Source organism: Salmo salar, chromosome 06, assembly GCF_965601325.2.
Source record: "Salmo salar chromosome 06, fSalSal1, whole genome shotgun sequence".
NCBI classification, from domain to species: Eukaryota; Metazoa; Chordata; class Actinopteri; order Salmoniformes; family Salmonidae; genus Salmo; species Salmo salar.
The window spans coordinates 44,663,520-44,682,429 of record NC_138296.1 but is presented as its reverse complement, the minus strand read 5'-3'; the positions used below and the strand labels follow the sequence as shown (position 1 = coordinate 44,682,429).

Here is an 18,910-nt window from a genome sequence, read left to right as displayed (position 1 = left end):
ATCTACAAACAAAATGGCTGAGTCTCACTGTACAGTGTCAATAGTCAATAGCTTCCTAATTGTTAAAATGGGTGTGCAGCAGTGGCGACCCGTCATTCAGGGCAGCCCCACATTTTTAGCACCTAGCACCAAAAAATATATCAATTTTGGGGGGGGGGCTTGCCTGTTTTGCATGTTATTTTGGCATTAATACATGTCACATATCAGTGTGCAAACAATGTAAAAAAAAATCTATATATCATTGAGTTAATAAAGCTGCATACAAACATGGTCTCTTTTTTGCTTTATTGAGTAAGGCAGCTCCAAAATGCAGGTGTTTCAGCCTAGCTCAGTGCTCTCTGTGGTGGTGGGACAAGCCAGAAGAAAATACAGAGCATTGCACCGTGATTGGCTCAGTGTTCTGTCACTCATGTGGACACTATGTCACCACCATGTCTAAGGGTAGAGCTCTAAAATTCTAGCCCCTTGGGTGCTGCCATAGAGTTACATTAGAAGTGCCCATCCAAGAAGGCGCAAGCTCATTGGCCACAGATAAAATTATGTCAAATCATGTTATATCTACAGTAGCTTTGATTGGACTGATCATCATTCAACATCATACTTTCAAAATCTTAGCTAGCAGTCATCAAGAATTGAGTCGACAATCTACTGGCAAATCCTTTTTAATACTTGTCATATGAAGAGAAATAATGAAGAGAAATTATAGATACAACGGATCAGTGCTCATCGGCCATTGGACATAAACATTACACAAGGTGGAAATCGCAAATTCAACAATGAGTGGTTTGGAAGGAATCAGTGGCTAACTGCAAGCATTGCAAAGCAATCATTCGCCTGCTATTCAGTGGAGTTGCTGTAGTTGTGTGGTCCCAAGTCTAAGATTAAGGGTCTCTTTTCCTAGTTCAAAATTATAAACATTCAACATTGGCCATGCTGTCAATGAAGCATGATTTATGCCATGCTCAAAACTGCAAAATCATACTTTAGTGAGTTCAAGACAACTGGGAACTCTGGAAAAACGAGCTACGACTGGGAAAATCGGGAACTCGGGCCTCTTTCTAGAGCTACGACCTGAAGACCACTGACGTCATCATGATTCAACTTTTTTTTTCCTTCCCCCGAGTTCCCAGTTGTCTTGAAAGCACCATAAATCCAGAGAATGCCAGACTTTGACAAAATTTGCCCACGAAGGACCACCGCGCCACCTTTCTGTTCAAGTGAGCAAAGCACAAGGTGAATCCAAAAATGTCTTGTATGCTGCTGCATAACTGTAATGTGCCAGGGAGATATGTATACTGTAGCTAAGAAAGTAATAAGTATGTTGTATAGTAAGCTGTTAGTAGCCCATGTGCCTCACCCTAACAATTGTCCATTTTCCCCTCCTGTTCTGACTCGGTGCACATGTAGCCAATAACCTGTTGAGAAATGTAATCAAATATTGTAAGAGCTTTCATTGTCTGCTTATATGCCGTCTTTGACTTGGTGTACAGGGAGAGCACTGTAAGAACGGCCCATGTTCTGAATTCTGTCGCTGTACATTTCAAAAGTGCTGAACAAATAGTTGACGTCCATCCTAGCTTGCTCATGTCTTTATCGAAATTACGGCTTGCCTCTAATCTTCTTGTCGTCCCATTATGCCATAGTTTGTACATCAATTATCAGTAGAAACCACATTTGTTTATTTACTAAGTCACTCATTACAGCAGTTTTTTTTATTTTATTTTAAAAAAGGCAGTAACTGAACTGTTTCGCTGCCAGACAAGGCTCCGCTGACAACCAGGTGTAGCAGTGGTATAGTGCAAATAATGTATTGTTTAGTGTTGTGGCTTTGCTGCATGGATCCCACTTGCCACACCAAGATTTACATGCTAAAAATCACAACTGGTGTACAGACAAGTGAACAAACAGTCTTGAACAGGGTGTAACAATACACATTGCATTAGACAATATTTGGCGCAAAGCAAATTCTTTTATTAAGTGTACAAAACATGTGCAAGAATAGTGACTCATTGGAAGAACTAAACAAGCATGGCTTTGCCCTAAGAAACCTACACATCAGTCATGAACAGACAGTGGATACATACAAGTTCACATGCAAAAACTGACTGGTTGACAGAAAGAGGGATGATCCCAGGCTGCAGTCTCCTATACTACAGAATTGTGGCCTTGGTTTCACAGCATTTGATAAGTACCAAGTAAGTGCCAGCTAATGAAACAACCTGCACAGTCATCAGCATTCTCCCTTTGATTTCTGCAGCATCGTGCAAAAAGAGTTAATTAGGAATGGCCTCTATGAATGACATTCACAGTTCAGCACATGAAATCAAGCATACAGACACCCTTTTTGGCCCATGAGCTACTTATGAAATTACCCAGCTCTTTCCTTCGTACCAAACACACACACATATACAAATGCACAAACATGGTAGGGCTAAACTGACTAAACCACAGGAAATGACTGAAATAGATGTGTAACTTCTTTTGCGAACAAGCTAACTCACGACTAGAACTACATCTGCTAAACTGAAGAACCTGGCATGCAATGAACACTATTTGAGCCACTCACACAAAACATGAAAACATCTAAATGCTTAACACTGACATATGCAGAAGGGGTTTTATATAGTGTTAGACATGAATTGAGTAGGGAAAATAGTGGTCACAAACTGGGAGAAGCGGCACTAGGTACTAGGAGAAGCAGTACCACATCTCAAAACTGCAGCTGAGCCATGAAATCAGGCCTTGTCTACAGAAATCCTATCCAATTGCAACTATGGCACTAAAACGCATGACAAGACACTGAACAAGATGCTAAGCTTGACCTAAACTGTGGTATAAAGGCATCTTGGGTTGTGCAGCAAAGCAATAGAGAAAAGGCACACAGCTTGTGAATTTGGGGTGGGATATCAGGTGCCTCCCAAACCCCAAAAGTAGCACAAACACACAAACTTCCCCACAGACAAATCAGAACACTAGTACGCCACTCATCCCGAGCCAGCCATTACCACCTTCCCCCTCTCCTTTACAGTATGGTGCACTTTTGCTTCTTCTTCTTGTCCCCGTCTTTCTTGGTCGTGTCGGCCTTCTTGGGCCCGTAGAGGCTGGAGAAGCAGGCCTGGGCGGAGACGGGCTCCCTCAGACTGAGCAGCCACCTCCCCTTGCCGTAGTAGGCCAGGGAGCCGAGCTCCATCTCCTCCACCAGCTCTCCCTCCTGACCCTCTTGCTGCAGCGCTAGGATCTCCAGCAGGTCGAAGCCTGTCTGCTGTGGCTCAACGCCCTCCGCACAGCCCAGGGTGACGTGGGCACGGCTGCCAGCGGGCAGGGTGGCGGCAGCCGGGACTACAGACACCGCCTCCTTCTCAGCGTCGGCAGGCCACAGGGTTAACTGATCCTCAGAGAGTGAAACCCGGGCACCAACAGTGCGAGGTGTGACAAAGAGGGCACTGAGGGACAGCTCGAACACAGAGCCATACAACTCTTCAACGGCCTAGTGGGAAATGAAGAGGGGTTATTTCAAAATGGTCCCCTGAAATGTGAAAATACATTATTTAAACAATGCACTGGTCATCAGATTTTAAATTCATAAAACAAGGCCAATATGAGCTTTGTAGTAAATAATGGGTTAATAGGATGAGGTTGCATTTGACAAATAATTCCCATCACCAATATACATTAACAAAAATTTAAATGCAACATAAAGTTTGTCCCACGTTTCATGAATTGAAATAAAAGAACCAGAAATGATCCATATGCATTTTGTGCACACATTTGTTTACATCCCCGTTAGTGAGCATGTCTCCTTTGCCAAGATAATCCATCCACAAGACAGGTGGGGCATATCAAGAAGCTGATTAAACAGCATGATCATTACACAGGTGCACCTCGCACTGGAGACAAAAGGCCACTATAATTTGCAGTTGTGTCACAACAATGCCAGAGATGTTTTGAGGGAGTGTGCAATTGGCATGTTGACTGCAGTAATGTCCACCAGAGCTGTTGCCAGAGAATTTTATGTTAATTTCTCTAGCATAAGCCACCTCCAACATCATTTTAGAGAATCTTGCAGTACGTCCAACCGGCCTCACAACCGCTGACCACATGTAACTATGGCAGCCCAGGAAGTTCACATCCGGCTTCTTCACCTGCGAGATTGTATGAGACCAGCCACCTGGAGAGCTGATGAAACTGAGAAGTATTGTTCTGTAACAAAGCCATTTTATGGGGGAAAACATTCTGATTGGCCGGGCCTGGCTCCCAAGTGGGTGGGCCCACCGCTGCCCAGTCATGTGAAATCCATAGATTAGGGCTTAAATTAACATATTTCAATTGAGTGATTGCCTTATATGAACTGTTACTCAGTAAAATCATTGAAATTGTTGCATGTTGCGTTTATATTTTTGTTGAATATACTTTCAGACTTACTGGTTTGTCTGCATATTCCTTGGCTCCCTCAGCCTTGCCATAGTCACAGAATTTGGTAGTGCAATGAAGAGCGCCATTGGCTTGGAAATACTGCTCCAGGTCCACCTCTTTCTCAGCCTCAACAGTGACTGAAAAAAACAAACAAAGCAAGCACAGTTGTCTCAGTCAAGCTCAAGAGACTAAAATTTGATTCAGATATAAACAATAGAAGTGTGTGTATCACAAGACCGATGTGCTGAACTCACAGTCAGGCAAGTGCTTCTTGAAGGCCTCAAGCGTGTCCAGCGTCTTCAGGAAATCCATGGACGTGCACCTGACCTTGTCCTGGATGCCAGGGAGAAGGAACCAGCCAAAGAAAAGGGGCAGGGACGTCTCCTCAAGAGGAACTTTCATGGCCTGGATCTGGGCTTCCTCTAGCCCCCGCTGAGTTCTCTTGGCCAGCTGTGGCAAGTCTCTGCTCCACTCAGTGCGGGGCTCCAGAAACATGGCCACCAGCCGGTGCTGCTCTGCCACCTCCCCCAGACGGGCCAGCCGATCATGGGTATGGTTGGTGTCATCCACCACTATCACTTGAGCAGATGTTCCTACACTGCAGCAGGCTACCACAGCATCGTCAAAAGCCTTGTACCCATCTGCCGATCCTTCTGGACTCTCCGGTTTCACACCATGGTCATCAGCACAACAGACAGTGCAGAGACCCTGGTAGCTATCTGCAATAGCACGTGCCAAGAGGCTCTTGCCACTGCCGGGGAGGCCTCTGAGGATGATTAGAGTGCGAGAGGTGCGAAGGGTGGCTTTGGTCTGCTCATGCTCCAGGAAGGCGAAAGACAGGGTGCCAGGAGCGGGAATCTGCTCGACGACGTCGGCCTTCTGCTGCTCCACTGCATCTGCCTCACCTGCTGCCCGTTTCTCTGACTCGACTTCTTTTACAATTTCAGCTTCTACCAGTTTCTCTTCCATCACAGTCTCAGCCTCTACTGGTTTCTTTGGCTCTGGTTCCGGTACAATTTCAGCTTTGGTCTGTTTATCTGCCTCCACTTCTTTTACAGTTTTAGACTCCGCTAGCATCTCTGGCACCACTGCCAACACAATCCCAGATTCTGCCTGCTTCTCAGATTCCTCAGGCTTCTTCTCTTCTGGTTCGAGCAGTTGCACATCCTCGGATTCTGGCTGTGTGACAGGCTTGGGCGCTGCCTGCTCAGACAGTTTAACAGCCTCTGGGACGGGTTCAGCCATTTTCTCTGGCGCAGTTTCAATGTTATTCTCTGCTCGAGGCTCATCTAAAGGCAGAGGCTCTGGTGTTTTCTCTGGCATTGGCTGCTTTTCAGGCTCTGTGGTCTGGATTTTTTCTGGTTCTAAGTACAATGCTGTAGCTGACTCAGAGACCTCTGTTGAGCTCTTTAGTTCTGGTTGTTTTTCTGGGTACTTCTCTGCTTTAGTCACAACTTCCGTAGATGTCTCTGGAACCTTCTCAGGAGATTCAGACATTTTCTTTGGTGATTTTTCTGCTTCAGGCTCCGTCTCTTGCATTTCTTCTGACATTCCTGATTCTGTCACCATATCCGGCAAACGCTCCATTTCTTGCCCATTCACTGGTGATTGTGCAGGATCTATTGGAGAGTCGAGTTGTGATTGGGGGCAGTCTCCTGCTCCAGTCTCTGATGCGGTGTCCAACACCTGGGTCTGCTCAGCATCCATATCTGGGTTCCTCAATGGACCTAATGATAAACACTGGTGTAGACAAAAGATTTGCTATAATAATGATACCAATGAAACTCATACAAACTCAATACTTGGAAAACAGGAACGTTCTATTTGAAACTGTACAGCATAAACAATGAAATGGTGCTGGAATTCCTTTAAACTTCCAAGCTGTAAAAAAAAAAAAAATTATAAATATGACAAATCTTCCCTTGTGCAAAGATTTGGGATACCACACTATCACTTTCTGAGGGAGGGAGTCAAATGATCTCTTTTGGTATTTCTAATAAGAGAGTTATAGTGAGCAGCAGACTCTCCTTATATAATGGCTGTACTGCAGCGGTTTCTCTCAGTGTCACCCCTGCGGCCTGGACATCAGATTATTCGGAGTAATAAATCAAAGTGATAAAGACATTGGGTGGTTGGCTTGGCTCTATCGACCTAATTACAAAATGGTTTTACCACAGCTGGCATCTTTGGAGTGGTATGTGAGAGGAGGATGTGTGTAATGCATGCTTTCCTGGGCTCTGAATTCTCAAAACATCCACATAATCGGCTTGAACTACTGCCAGTCTGCATGATCCATGTAGGTGGGAAAAACGTAATTGGGAAACAAGCGTCAATTAGAATACATTAACATACATCCATAAAACCAATAAAAAAAATATGCATCAGCAATTTGGTACCGAATTAGGTCGATAAGTGAGCGAAATTCAGACATCGGCAGTTTTGCATAGCCTAACAAAAAGTAGCGGAGTGTGCTCAGCCTCTGACGACTAGGCCGGGGTGAGAAATTAACACCTGCGACTGATTATACCAGCCTTTTGTGTGGACAAGGGCTCGTATATCCGCTTGAAAGACGCACTTGAATAAAAAAAAAAAATTATCGCCAAGGAAAGTATGTAGAAATTATATATTTTTTGAGTAACAGACGGTCAGTAAGTAGCGCAATAGAATATATGTTCGTGAAATTCGACAAAATAAAAAACAGCATGGTCATCCCGTTACAGGCTAGACAAGTTTACCAAAAAACAGACAACATTCGAAACAGCACATCAAAAGGCCAATATTTATGGTGAGTGAATGTTCAGTAAAAGATAGTCCGATGAGAATGTTTTTAGTGCAACGGTGTAAACGCGGCTACTACCGTGTAACAATGAAATGATGAAACGGGGAGTGGTTGCAATGCAATCACCACGCTACAGACAAAACAAATCAGCGTGGCAATGTCATGTCCAAACTCAGATGCCACGTTTGAACAACAGCGACAGCCTATTTCAAAGCTAAAGAAATTCGATTTGTCTGGAAAAAGAGATTGATAACTTCTGTCAAGTTCCAAGATCGTACTATATGACAGCAGCTTCGAATCGGACTATTTAGGCTAACTATCATATTGATATGAATGGGACGAGATTACCGACGGAGGTTTCTTACCGTGCCTGTTGTGTCAGGAGTATGCCGCTGACTCTGCAATTTAGGCGTTTTCAAAGCTGGAAAGCAGAGGACAGTCGGCGCTCCGCGCAGAAATCTGCCCCAGACACTAGGAAAGAAAACGGAAACTACGGGCTCTTGAGTACGCGCAAGGCTTAGTGCTCTTGAGGGTGGGGTGCTTCCTATCGTTTGCGCGCCCCCGCTCTTATCAACGCGAACGTCCCAGCAATGACAACGTAGACCTGGCCCCTGGCTGAGAAGAAAATTACATATGAGTTTTGTTGATTTTAAATTCCGTAAGCCATGGCAATAATGCCAGAAAGTCTGATAATTTCATGGCGTAAGTGACAACAATGAGTAATTGTATATTTTGGCAGTTTATGATTTTAGGTCCTCATCCACAACACAAACTCCTTGAAAAATAAAGCTCTGTATAAAAATGTTTCCAGAAATGCATGTTCTGTAAAGGAAATTTGCTCAACAGTCTGTGGACTTTATGAGATCAGATGTGTCTAATCTGATAACATGGCAGGATTTCTTAATACCCATATAAAGGGAATCAGCTGCTTGGTGAATCACAGCGTTGTCAGCATGCCAATCTGAAACAATGATATCAGAGTGCAGAAGTAAAGGGAACTAGCCTTGTAATCAGATAGAAAAGCACCACATGGAAACGTGTACACAGTTCTAAAGGAATGTAGATGATTTTTCACTGGGTGCATTGTGCCAGTCAGTACTTGTCTGTTGTTTTCGCCTCCAATGACCTGCTTACATGTACATAGGCACAGGCAATTAAACCCAAGTTACCCAACACCTGCTAACAGGTTCTGCTGAAAAATGTGCCAGATCAGCAAGATTTCCTGAGTTTCATAAGGCAATCCAAACATGTCTTAAACGTCTTTCTAACGTATAATTTCCTTCTATAAAGCTTCTGGGTCATTCTCTCTGTCTCTCAGATAGTTTTAATTAGATTAACAATACCATGTGTGTCAAGTGCCAAAGACTCAATACACAGTAATTGCTTTCTGGATCATTAGTCGGTGGCACGTTACACTGCAAACAAAGATGACTCCAAAACACTAGGCAAGGCTTCACAAAAAGCTTTAGTAATGAGACACTACAAAACATTACAGTGGAAACATGCATTTATTGCAATACTACAGGAAACACATAAATGAAAAGGAAGACATCAACTTATACTACATAGCTGTAATGATTGAATTCCTGTGTAGCTGAATAATACATTTTCAAAGTAATATATCATAGCATAATTCAATTTTGTTCCCACCCGAGTCAAGCCGTTTCCTCAGCTGTATCTCCTAAATTTATTCTGTAAGGGGTATGAACATTTTGTATGTGTGCAGTTTTTCTATACACAAATACATAAATCAACAAAGAAAATAAAAGTATACAAAAAACTCAAGTAGAGGTCAGAGAAGCATGCTCAAAATACCGTTTTTATTACATTGTCCTTGAACATCTGTCTGAGGCTCCTCTTCAGTCATCTGATGAGCACTCAAATGTTGCCTTGCCTCACAGACAGCCTAAATAAGGGCGTAAAATATTGTATCAGTGAGCCATTGTGATTTGACAATAGGAAAGAAGTGACATGAATTGACAAGGATGTTCAGGGAACCTTCTGGATGGCATCCCTTGCAGGTCATCCTGGAGAACCGTAGCCCTGTCCAAAGCTCTTTCAAAGTGGGCAACACCGGATTTAAAGTTGCCAAGCTTCACTGGGAGGGGACTGTTAGGACCAGTTCAATGCTTTGACCAAGATCAAATAGACCAAGACTAATCACAGTTTCCATGAAATCATCACTTGTGTCCCCAGATTGTAATTCAAAAGAATCAGCATTGATATGCTGTCCACATCTGATCAGAATTGTATAGCCATTTTCCCATTCAATCCCATAAACGTCAAGGGAAAGGGGATACCTAGTCAGTTGCAAAACTGAAAGCATTCAACCGAAATGTGTCTTCCGCATTTAACCCAACCCCTCTGAATCAGAGAGGTGCGGGGGGGGGGGGGGGGGGGGGGGGGCTGCCTTAATCCACGTCATCGGCGCCAGGTGAGCAGTTGTGGGGGTTTACTGCCTTGCTCAAGTGCAGAACGGCAGATTTTTCCACCTTGCCGGCTCGGGGATTCGAACAACACTGTCCCAACACTCTAACCTCTAGGCTACCTGCCGCCCCTCAATGGAACCACAGTACATAAAAAATACATTATATTAATTAGATCAAGCTCAGACATGAGATAATGGCATTTTCTTTAAGAGTCTGTAAAGATTAACTTAAAATACAGGCCAGGGGGCCATTGCTATTGCTATGCACATCACAACTTATCAACGACTCAAACAAGGGGTTTCGCCACACTTCTACCTGCACTTACTCTCTGACTGTGCCACCAACACACAGGCGTTCAGTTGCCACTTCTCATCAGCGATATCATCGGCTACAGCGAGTGAGCGAACGCCGTAGTCCCGGGCCTTGGTGTGACGCTTCAGCTCCAGGTAGCAGCAGCCTGTCTCATGGAACAGCCAGGTCCTCTCCAGACCGCCACAGGCCAGGGGGGATCTTTTCCTACCAGCTGAGAATGGATAAGCAAATACACAAACACGGTGAATAGAATGACAGTGAATCCATACATTAGGAGTCCTTTGTATTAAACAAAACTATTTGCTTCATCACACAATCCAAACATATAAAAACACAGATGTGATGCCATATACTTTGAGTTTCCACTTCAATAGCCTGTGGGAACTTTCCTATTCTGGCGTACACTCGGCCAACGTTATCAAGTGCCCTTGACTTTGCATCTGGGAGTTTGCTGTTGGACAACAAAGAAAGCGAAAGAACACTGTTAAAACAATAAGATGCAGTGTGTGAAATGCAATTGATTTGAAATGTGGGACGTTAGAAAATCATATACACGCCCCTACGTATTTATTTGGATAGTGAAGCTAAAAACTCTTAATTTGGCTTTATACTCCAGCATTTTGGACTCGAGGTCAAATGTTTTATGAGGCGACAGTATAGAATGTCACCTTTTATTTGAGGTTATTTTCATACATATCTGTTTTACCTTTTAGATATGAATGCACTTTATGTATCTAGTCCCCTAATTTGAAGGTGTCAAGTATTTGGACAAATTCACTTAGTGTATTAAATGGAGTCAAAAGTGTAGTATTTGGCCCGATATTCCTAGTACGCAATGACTACATCAAGCTTGTGACTCTACAAGCTTGTTGGATGCATTTGCTGTTTGTTTTGGTTATGTTTTGGAATATGTTGTGCCCAATAGAAATGAATGGTAAATAATGTATTATGTCATTTTGGAGTCACTTTGATTGTAAATAAGAACAGAATGTTTCTGAACACTTCTACATTAATGTGAATGCTACCATGATTAAGGATAATCATGAATGAATCGTGAATAATGATGAGTGAGAAAGATGTACAAAGATCATGCCCCCAATACATGCGAACCTCTCAACATTACCAATAAGAGAGGATGTTAGTGTTTGATCTCCAAAATCCTGGCGTACAGAGCCAAATGAAACGATTTAGCCTCACTATCCAAATAAATGCGTAGTTGAGTGTACCTTTCAGACTGAAATTAAGTGTCCACTCCACAGCACTCACCATTATCTGGCCAGGTCCAAGTCCTTCTGATGGTTGTCTAATGCTCTGTCCATTTCCCCCAGGTCAATCAGGGCATTTCCAATGCAGCTGTGAAGGTTCCCCAGCACCTCTTTCTTATTGGGAACCACCTCAGGACCTCCAGAGCTTTCTTCGGGCTGCTCTCTGCATTGCCTGCAGTCAAAGCTTAGAGGGGAGAAGAAAAAAAAGAGTTTACCATTGACCAGGATGTATTGATAAGCATCAAACTACCATATTCATCCTTGGGTCTGTTCTGTCTTACCTGCATCAATCTCTTCCAGGCTCTTGAGTACAAAACGGGTGGGATCAGAGGGAGGGTTCTGCCGGGTCTTGTTCCACTTCTGCTGCATGAGCTTGCGGTCTCTCTCCCGCGCATAGATGGGCTTCTGCTGGAGCCAGAACTCAGGGCGTGTGTCCAGATAGGTGATGCAGTTGAGGATGAGGTCCTGCAGTCTCTCCCCTCCCCGCATTCTACCGTTCACCAAGTCTGGAGGCCATTTATGATTTTGACTTTAATGGAATATTTGCCCTTTACCACAGACTGGGCTCTGTAATTCATGCTGATAATAATGAATGAGTAAAGGAAATCAAAGGACACGTAGAGGCCAATTCTCCAGATAGGGTACGTGATAAAAGAGCATCTTCCCAAGTGTGACAGTGTATTGATTGTGTACTGAAACTAAGACAAGAGTGAAAATACAGGAACATGCTAAGTAAAAGATTTCTGGCTACCCTACGTTCATCTTTCAGTAGCTTCTCTAGGGCTCCTTATCACTGTAGAGCTCTCCCAGAAGCTGCTTGGCTGTCGTCTCACTCTTAGGCATCTTCTTGTTCTGCTGCCTCATCTCCCTTCTCAGGGAGATGAATCAGCCCCTTCGGCCGTCCCTTCTTCACCTGCCAATCAATCCCACACGCAGAACTCATCATGAGGATGACATGCATGCAGAGGTGGGAGGAATTATGAAAAAGATGCAGCTTATCGTCTCAAGGCTTTACCATTGAGACTCACCTCATCTGCCTTGTGGAAGAAGGACAAGTACCCCTCGTTTTCCAGTTTCACAGATGAGGGGCCTGAGGTGGTGGAAAGATAAGAAATTTAGAAAACCATATGGAGAACTTACAAAAACTGCATTATGAAAACAATGAGGCACTCAATCTGTTGGTCTTTTACAAAAATATTTTGACCCAGTACTTACTGCCCACAGAGTTGTCGATAGCCTCTTGGGCTTTCTGGATTCCCAGTCTAAATTCCTGCAGCTGTGGCCACAGTTTGTGCCCCCTGTGGTAAAACACCAGGGCACACTCAAAGTCTACCATGGTGTATAAAGCTTCAGCTTTCTGATACAAACCATGGGAAATGAGGAATACAAATAAATCAATGGATTTTGCTTGGGAAGTTATGACTAATCAGAAACAACAGTGTGCCCTAGTGGTCATTGAAAATAAAAAAAGCTTTGAATTTCAGTACAGTAGCTGGCCAACAGGGGGATACAGCTGTTCCGTTCCAAACAAAATAGATAATAAATAATGGCCAACACTGGCTGAGAGACAATACAATGACTGCTACATAATAAAGCCAAAGGCTGGAAATAGAACAGGGCTGAATAATGATGCCCAATGTTTAAACTGCACCTTGAAGAATTCTTTGTCCTCCTTGAGAGAGGCCTCTGCGTCCCTCAAAGCATTATCAAATTTTTGTCATCTGGCTGAAAAATCAATGCCTGAAAGAAATTTATAAACTGTCATTAGCTACAAATACAAACTTGACATACATGTATTGTAGACTTGAGTAGCAAAAAAGCCACTCACTGAGAACACAGCCCAAACGACTTGGCAACCAGTGAATACGTTTTCGATTGATAGCTGTGTTACAGAAGAAATAGTCTGAATGCGTTCAACCACAAGCATGACACTCAGCAAATATATTAAATGGTCATAGCTAAATAGCTAGCTAGCTATAAGTGGCTAAGTGTTTATTGTTTAGCTATCATTAGAGCTACCGCACAGATATCATCTTTGCTACCAGTCGGTTCCTGGACACCCGCGATTCAATCAGATCACTCATTACACAAACTCCACAGCAGGGGGAGGTAATGCATCTTTTGTCATGCCACTCAGTCAATAAACGAGCAACCGAGCATGCACACACTGCATTGTTAACCTGTGCTGCTCAGTCCCCAAGAGGGCACGTTCGAGCGGATCACTTTTGACGCCCTTTCAAAGTGTGTTGCATTATGGGGATAATAATTGTCCGACTTGCGCCTACATGTCAACAGCATGAACATTACAAAAATCATGTGATCAAAGGTCATGACGTTTTGACTGCAGTCAACTGCAAGTTTCTGCAGTTCATCTTCATAACTTCATCCTGCAGCCATCGCTTGCATTGTGGGAGGCTCTATTGCCAACCAATCATTAGGTTATGATTTCAGTTTGTGAGTGTGTGACTTGGGGTTTGGAGACATGTTTTTTTTTTCAACATTATAATGAAAACATTTTATAAACAATGGCAACACTGCCATGTTGATCTGAGCCTTGCTGTTGGAAAACCACATTAGTGTCCGACTTTTGGCTGTCTGAGATATACCTCCCCAGTCGGTTGCTTTAGCCTTACTACTCAAACGCGCCCACTCTTTTCACCGTTTCTCCCAGTGGGCGGTGCGATACATCATGGTGGGCGTGGGTTTCAAAGTGCAAAGATAATGTCCGATGAGCGTCCACGTTCAACCGAGAACCCTCCGCCAGGGACCTCTTTCATACATTTCAGCCAGACTCGACCCTCGGGACCCAAAAGGTGCACGTTTTGGTTTTTAACCTAGCACTAAATAATCAACTAATCCTCAAGCTTTGATTATTTGAATCAGCTGTGTAGTGCTAGGGCAAAACCAAAAATGTGCACCCATTTGGTTTACAATTGCACTTTCATATCAGTACATAATTTTGCTTTATTTGAACTAGCGATAGCTAGCTACCAGTGGAGGCTGGTGGGAGGAGCTATAGGAGGATGGGCTCATTGTAATGGCTGGAATGGAATAAATGAAACGGTATCAAACACATCAAACATACGGAAACCATGTTTGACTCCGTTCCAGTTTTTCCAATCCAGCCATTACACAGAGCCCGTCCTCCTATATCTCCTCCCACCAGCCCCCACTGCTAGCTACCAAGTGCTAGCCACCAGTTTTCCTAAATGTGAACAGTGTGTAAATGAAGGTCAAGTTTTGCTTGCTAGACAACCAACAACGTCAATGCCGCTATCAAGACAATATACTATGAAATATATGAAACTGATTATGACTAGATTTAATTTCACTGTGATTGGCTAGTATACATGCAATAATACCTGTATACTGTCAATCACTGAGATGAATTATTTGCATTGCTGGCTTCATTAAAAACAGTTAATCTGATGGTCCTGGCATGGTTTCGAGGCCTGTTCAGAAACCTTGAAGGAAACTTTGATAATGAATAAAGTTGACTTCATAGCTTTTGTTGGTAAGGTTAACAGTACAACTCGGGTTGTGGAAAGCAGAAATGCCAGGCTGAAGGTTATTGTGGAGACGGCAAAAGAGATATTGGGGGTAACAGATGTTACTGTTGAAATGGTTGTTGACATGCTGAACAATCCTAAGGGTGGAGTGTTTCAGCAGGATATAGATCAAGTTTAATGGGGTTGGGGAGAGGTTTTTGGGCGAGGGGGGAGGGTGTGGTAGAAGTTAGGGATTTATTTTGGTTTAGAATTTTATGTTCATGGTAGTACAGAATTGGTCAGATCATGATTACAGTAGGTGCACTTTAAACGTTTGTTTGTGGACCGTCATCATATCATATCGAAGAAGAATTGTAATGGCGGCTGGTAGAGTTTTTTGAGTCGACGCCACATGGCGGAAAATTCAAGATACAAGAACCATTTGAACAGTTTGCTCCTTCATCCGCTGTAGTAGCAGAAAGAGCGTGGAGATGTTGAAATGGACAGTGGGGAAGAAGTAAAGGAGCTGAGCTTAAAGGGAAGCGATGTGGTGAGGAAAATGGTCGTCAAATACAAAAAGGCAAAAATGTTCTCCGGTAGATCCAAAATGTAACCTGCTGAGTTTGGGCCTCTTTCCGATGATGACAAGGATGGTTCTGGAGAGAATGGATCCTTGCCTTCTGGCTCATCCATATGTGGTGTCAGGATGGGTGGAGAAGAGGTTGGGGACTGTTGAATCTGTTATTTATTTTCTTCTGCCCTGAGGGAGAGGGCGCTCCACACCATGCGTCTTGGGACAAGAACTTTGATTTGCTATGCTCTCCGGAGCTGAGCGCCGTTGAAAGGAGTGATAATTGGGCTGGTGTTAAGTGTTGAGAACCAACTGAAATTGAAGATTCCCGGTGTCTTTGACACCTGCCGTTTGGTGTGACGCAGACCCGGTGGAGAGCGTGGTGTAACAGAGAAGATACTGTCTGTCCTGCTGAGTTTTGATGCAGAGTCTTTACCAGACATGTCAAGTTAGGAAGTGCTCTCATTTGTTGACTTCTGTGACCGTAAAAGCCTTGGTTTCATGCATGTTAACATCAGAAGCCTCCTCCCTAAGTTTGTTTTATTCACTGCTTTAACACACTCTGCCAACCCTGATGTCCTAGCCGTGTCTGAATCCTGGATTAGGAAGGCAACCAAAAATTCTGAAATTTCCATCACCAACTACAACATTTTGGGTGTACTATTTTTAGTATTTTTTAGATTTCAGTGCAACATTTGATTTAGTGGATCATGAAATAATTTGGACAAAATTAATGCATTATGGTTTTAAGGAGGTAGCATTAAATTGGGTACAGTAATTTCTAACTGACAGGAAACAGTCCACCTATATCAATGGTTCATTTTCTAAACTGTGTTAAACTGTGGAATACCGCAGGGCAGCTGCCTTGGGCCACTTCTTTATTTAATATATACCAACGACCTTCCCTATGCATTAGCTGAAACTCAAGCTACTATATTTGCAGATGATACTACAATTTATGCAGCAAGACAATCGGTTCAACAGGCACAGCAAGCTTTACAAGGAGATTTGGAGAATATCAGGGAGTGGGTTTGCCAAAATAAACTTGTTTTAAACACCAAGAAAACCAAAGTTATGTTGGTCTGTTCCACTAGGAAAAGGCCAAAACAGCATGGGATACAATTATGTATGGGAGGAGTACTAATTGAAGAAGTGGCAGAAACCAAACTATTGGGAGTGCAGCTAGACAACTGCTTATCATGATCGTCTCAAATAACTAATCTATGTAAAAAAAAATATTAAAACAGCATGCATAATCAGAAGGATAGCTAAATATTTACCAGGAAAAATTATTCAGCAAATAACACAAGCATTAATTGAGAGTCAGGTGAACTACTGTTCTGTGGTCTGGGGAAATGCATCATCAAGTGAAGTTAGGAGGTTGCAGATTGCACAGAACAAAGCAGCAAGGATTGTTTTAAGGTGGAGATATGGTTCTTCTGTTGCAGTCATGCGCAATGTTCTTGGTTGGTCATCAATCGACAAGATAATTGAAAAAAACATGCTTATTTTATTTCATAATATACATAATTTAAAACGGCCAAGTTCTATTCACAATGGTATTCAGTTGGTAAGAGACAGACATTCCGTAAATACTAGGAATAGATTGTCCACCATCTATGCATTATCCAGACAGAAAAGAGAAATAGGCAAAATAACATTTCAATTTAGAGCAATAAAGAAATGGAATAAATGAACTGAGCAAACCAGAAACCTTTCAATATATACATTTAAACATTATTTTAAAACGATTTAAATATAATACATAGAAATGTTGTGGGACTATAGTAGATGAAGAATCAATATTTTTTAGATTAAGGAATTTATTGGGTCATTATGTTAGTACATTATGTATGCTTGTAATAGTGTGTTATACAGTGCCTTGCGAAAGTATTCGGCCCCCTTGAACTTTTCGACCTTTTGCCACATTTCAGGCTTCAAACATAAAGATATAAAACTGTAATTTTTTGTGAAGAATCAACAACAAGTGGGACACAATCATGAAGTGGAACGAAATTTATTGGATATTTCAAACTTTTTCAAAAAAAAAAAAAAAAAAAAATTGTGCGTGCAAAATTATTCAGCCCCCTTAAGTTAATACTTTGTAGCACCACCTTTTGCTGCGATTACAGCTGTAAGTCGCTTGGGGTATGTCTCTATCAGTTTTGCACATCGAGAGACTGAAATTTTTGCCCATTCCTCCTTGCAAAACAGCTTGAGCTCAGTGAGGTTGGATGGGGAGCGTTTGTGAACAGCAGTTTTCCGTTCTTTCCACAGATTCTCGATTGGATTCAGGTCTGGACTTTGACTTGGCCATTCTAACACCTGGATATGTTTATTTGTGAACCATTCCATTGTAGATTTTGCTTTATGTTTTGGATCATTGTCTTGTTGGAAGACAAATCTCCGTCCAAGTCTCAGGTCTTTTGCAGACTCCATCAGGTTTTCTTCCAGAATGGTCCTGTATTTGGCTCCATCCATCTTCCCATCAATTTTAACCATCTTCCCTGCCCCTGCTGAAGAAAAGCAGGCCCAAACCATGATGCTGCCACCACCATGTTTGACAGTGGGGATGATGTGTTCAGGGTGATGAGCTGTGTTGCTTTTACGCCAAACATAACGTTTTGCATTGTTGCCAAAAAGTTCGATTTTGGTTTCATCTGACCAGAGCACCTTCTTCCGCATGTTTGGTGTGTCTCCCAGGTGGCTAGTGGCAAACTTTAAACGACACTTTTTATGGATATCTTTAAGAAATGGCTTTCTTCTTGCCACTCTTCCATAAAGGCCAGATTTGTGCAGTATACGACTGATTGTTGTCCTATGGACAGAGTCTCCCACCTCAGCTGTAGATCTCTGCAGTTCATCCAGAGTGATCATGGGCCTCTTGGCTGCATCTCTGATCAGTCTTCTCCTTGTATGAGCTGAAAGTTTAGAGGGACGGCCGGGTCTTCGTAGATTTGCAGTGGTCTGATACTCCTTCCATTTCAATATTATCGCTTGCACAGTGCTCCTTGGGATGTTTAAAGCTTGGGAGATCTTTTTGTATCCAAATCCGGCTTTAAACTTCTCCACAACAGTATCTCGGACCTGCCTGGTGTGTTCCTTGTTCTTCATGATGCTCTCTGCGCTTTAAATGGACCTCTGAGACTATCACAGAGCAGGTGCATTTATACGGAGACTTGATTACACACAGGTGGATTCTATTTATCATCATTAGTCATTTAGGTCAACATTGGATCATTCAGAGATCCTCACTGAACTTCTGGAGAGAGTTTGCTGCACTGAAAGTAAAGGGGCTGAATAATTTTGCACGGCCAATTTATCAGTTTTGTATTTGTTAAAAAAGTTTGAAATATCCAATAAATTTAGTTCCACTTCATAATTGTGTCCACTTGTTGTTGATTCTTCACAAAAAATTACAGTTTTATATCTTTATGTTTGAAGCCTGAAATGTGGCAAAAGGTCAAAAAGTTCAAGGGGGCCGAATACTTTCGCAAGGCACTGTATGTGAAAATGTGTTCGTATTATAAATTGTATTTTAATGTTTAAGGACTCTTGGAAGATTAGTCCAAATGGGGACTAAAAGAGAATAAAAATCTAAATCAAAAAACATTTTCCGCCAAGATAGAACCGTCAAAGGGGGCGGAGTTGCA

General features: G+C 42.6%; 1 protein-coding gene and 1 pseudogene across 2 annotated transcripts; both read right to left on the bottom strand.

Moving 5' to 3' along the window:
• Positions 1-1,949: 1,949 nt before the first annotated feature.
• cn37 (2,3-cyclic-nucleotide 3-phosphodiesterase) lies at positions 1,950-7,639 on the bottom strand. Its single transcript, NM_001165410.1, is given in 4 exon segments — positions 1,950-3,487; positions 4,423-4,550; positions 4,668-6,153; positions 7,558-7,639. Coding segments are annotated over 3 exon segments (2,046 nt in total). The 5' UTR covers positions 6,121-6,153; positions 7,558-7,639; the 3' UTR covers positions 1,950-3,022.
• Positions 7,640-11,032: 3,393 nt separating this feature from the next.
• Positions 11,033-15,700, bottom strand: LOC106607231 (outer dynein arm-docking complex subunit 4-like; annotated as a pseudogene). The gene is made up of 6 exons (XR_014392529.1): positions 15,571-15,700; positions 12,414-12,605; positions 12,227-12,288; positions 11,955-12,111; positions 11,480-11,704; positions 11,033-11,382 (listed from the first exon to the last, which is right to left on the bottom strand). The product of XR_014392529.1 is annotated as an outer dynein arm-docking complex subunit 4-like (transcript).
• Between the last annotated feature and the right edge of the window lie 3,210 nt (positions 15,701-18,910).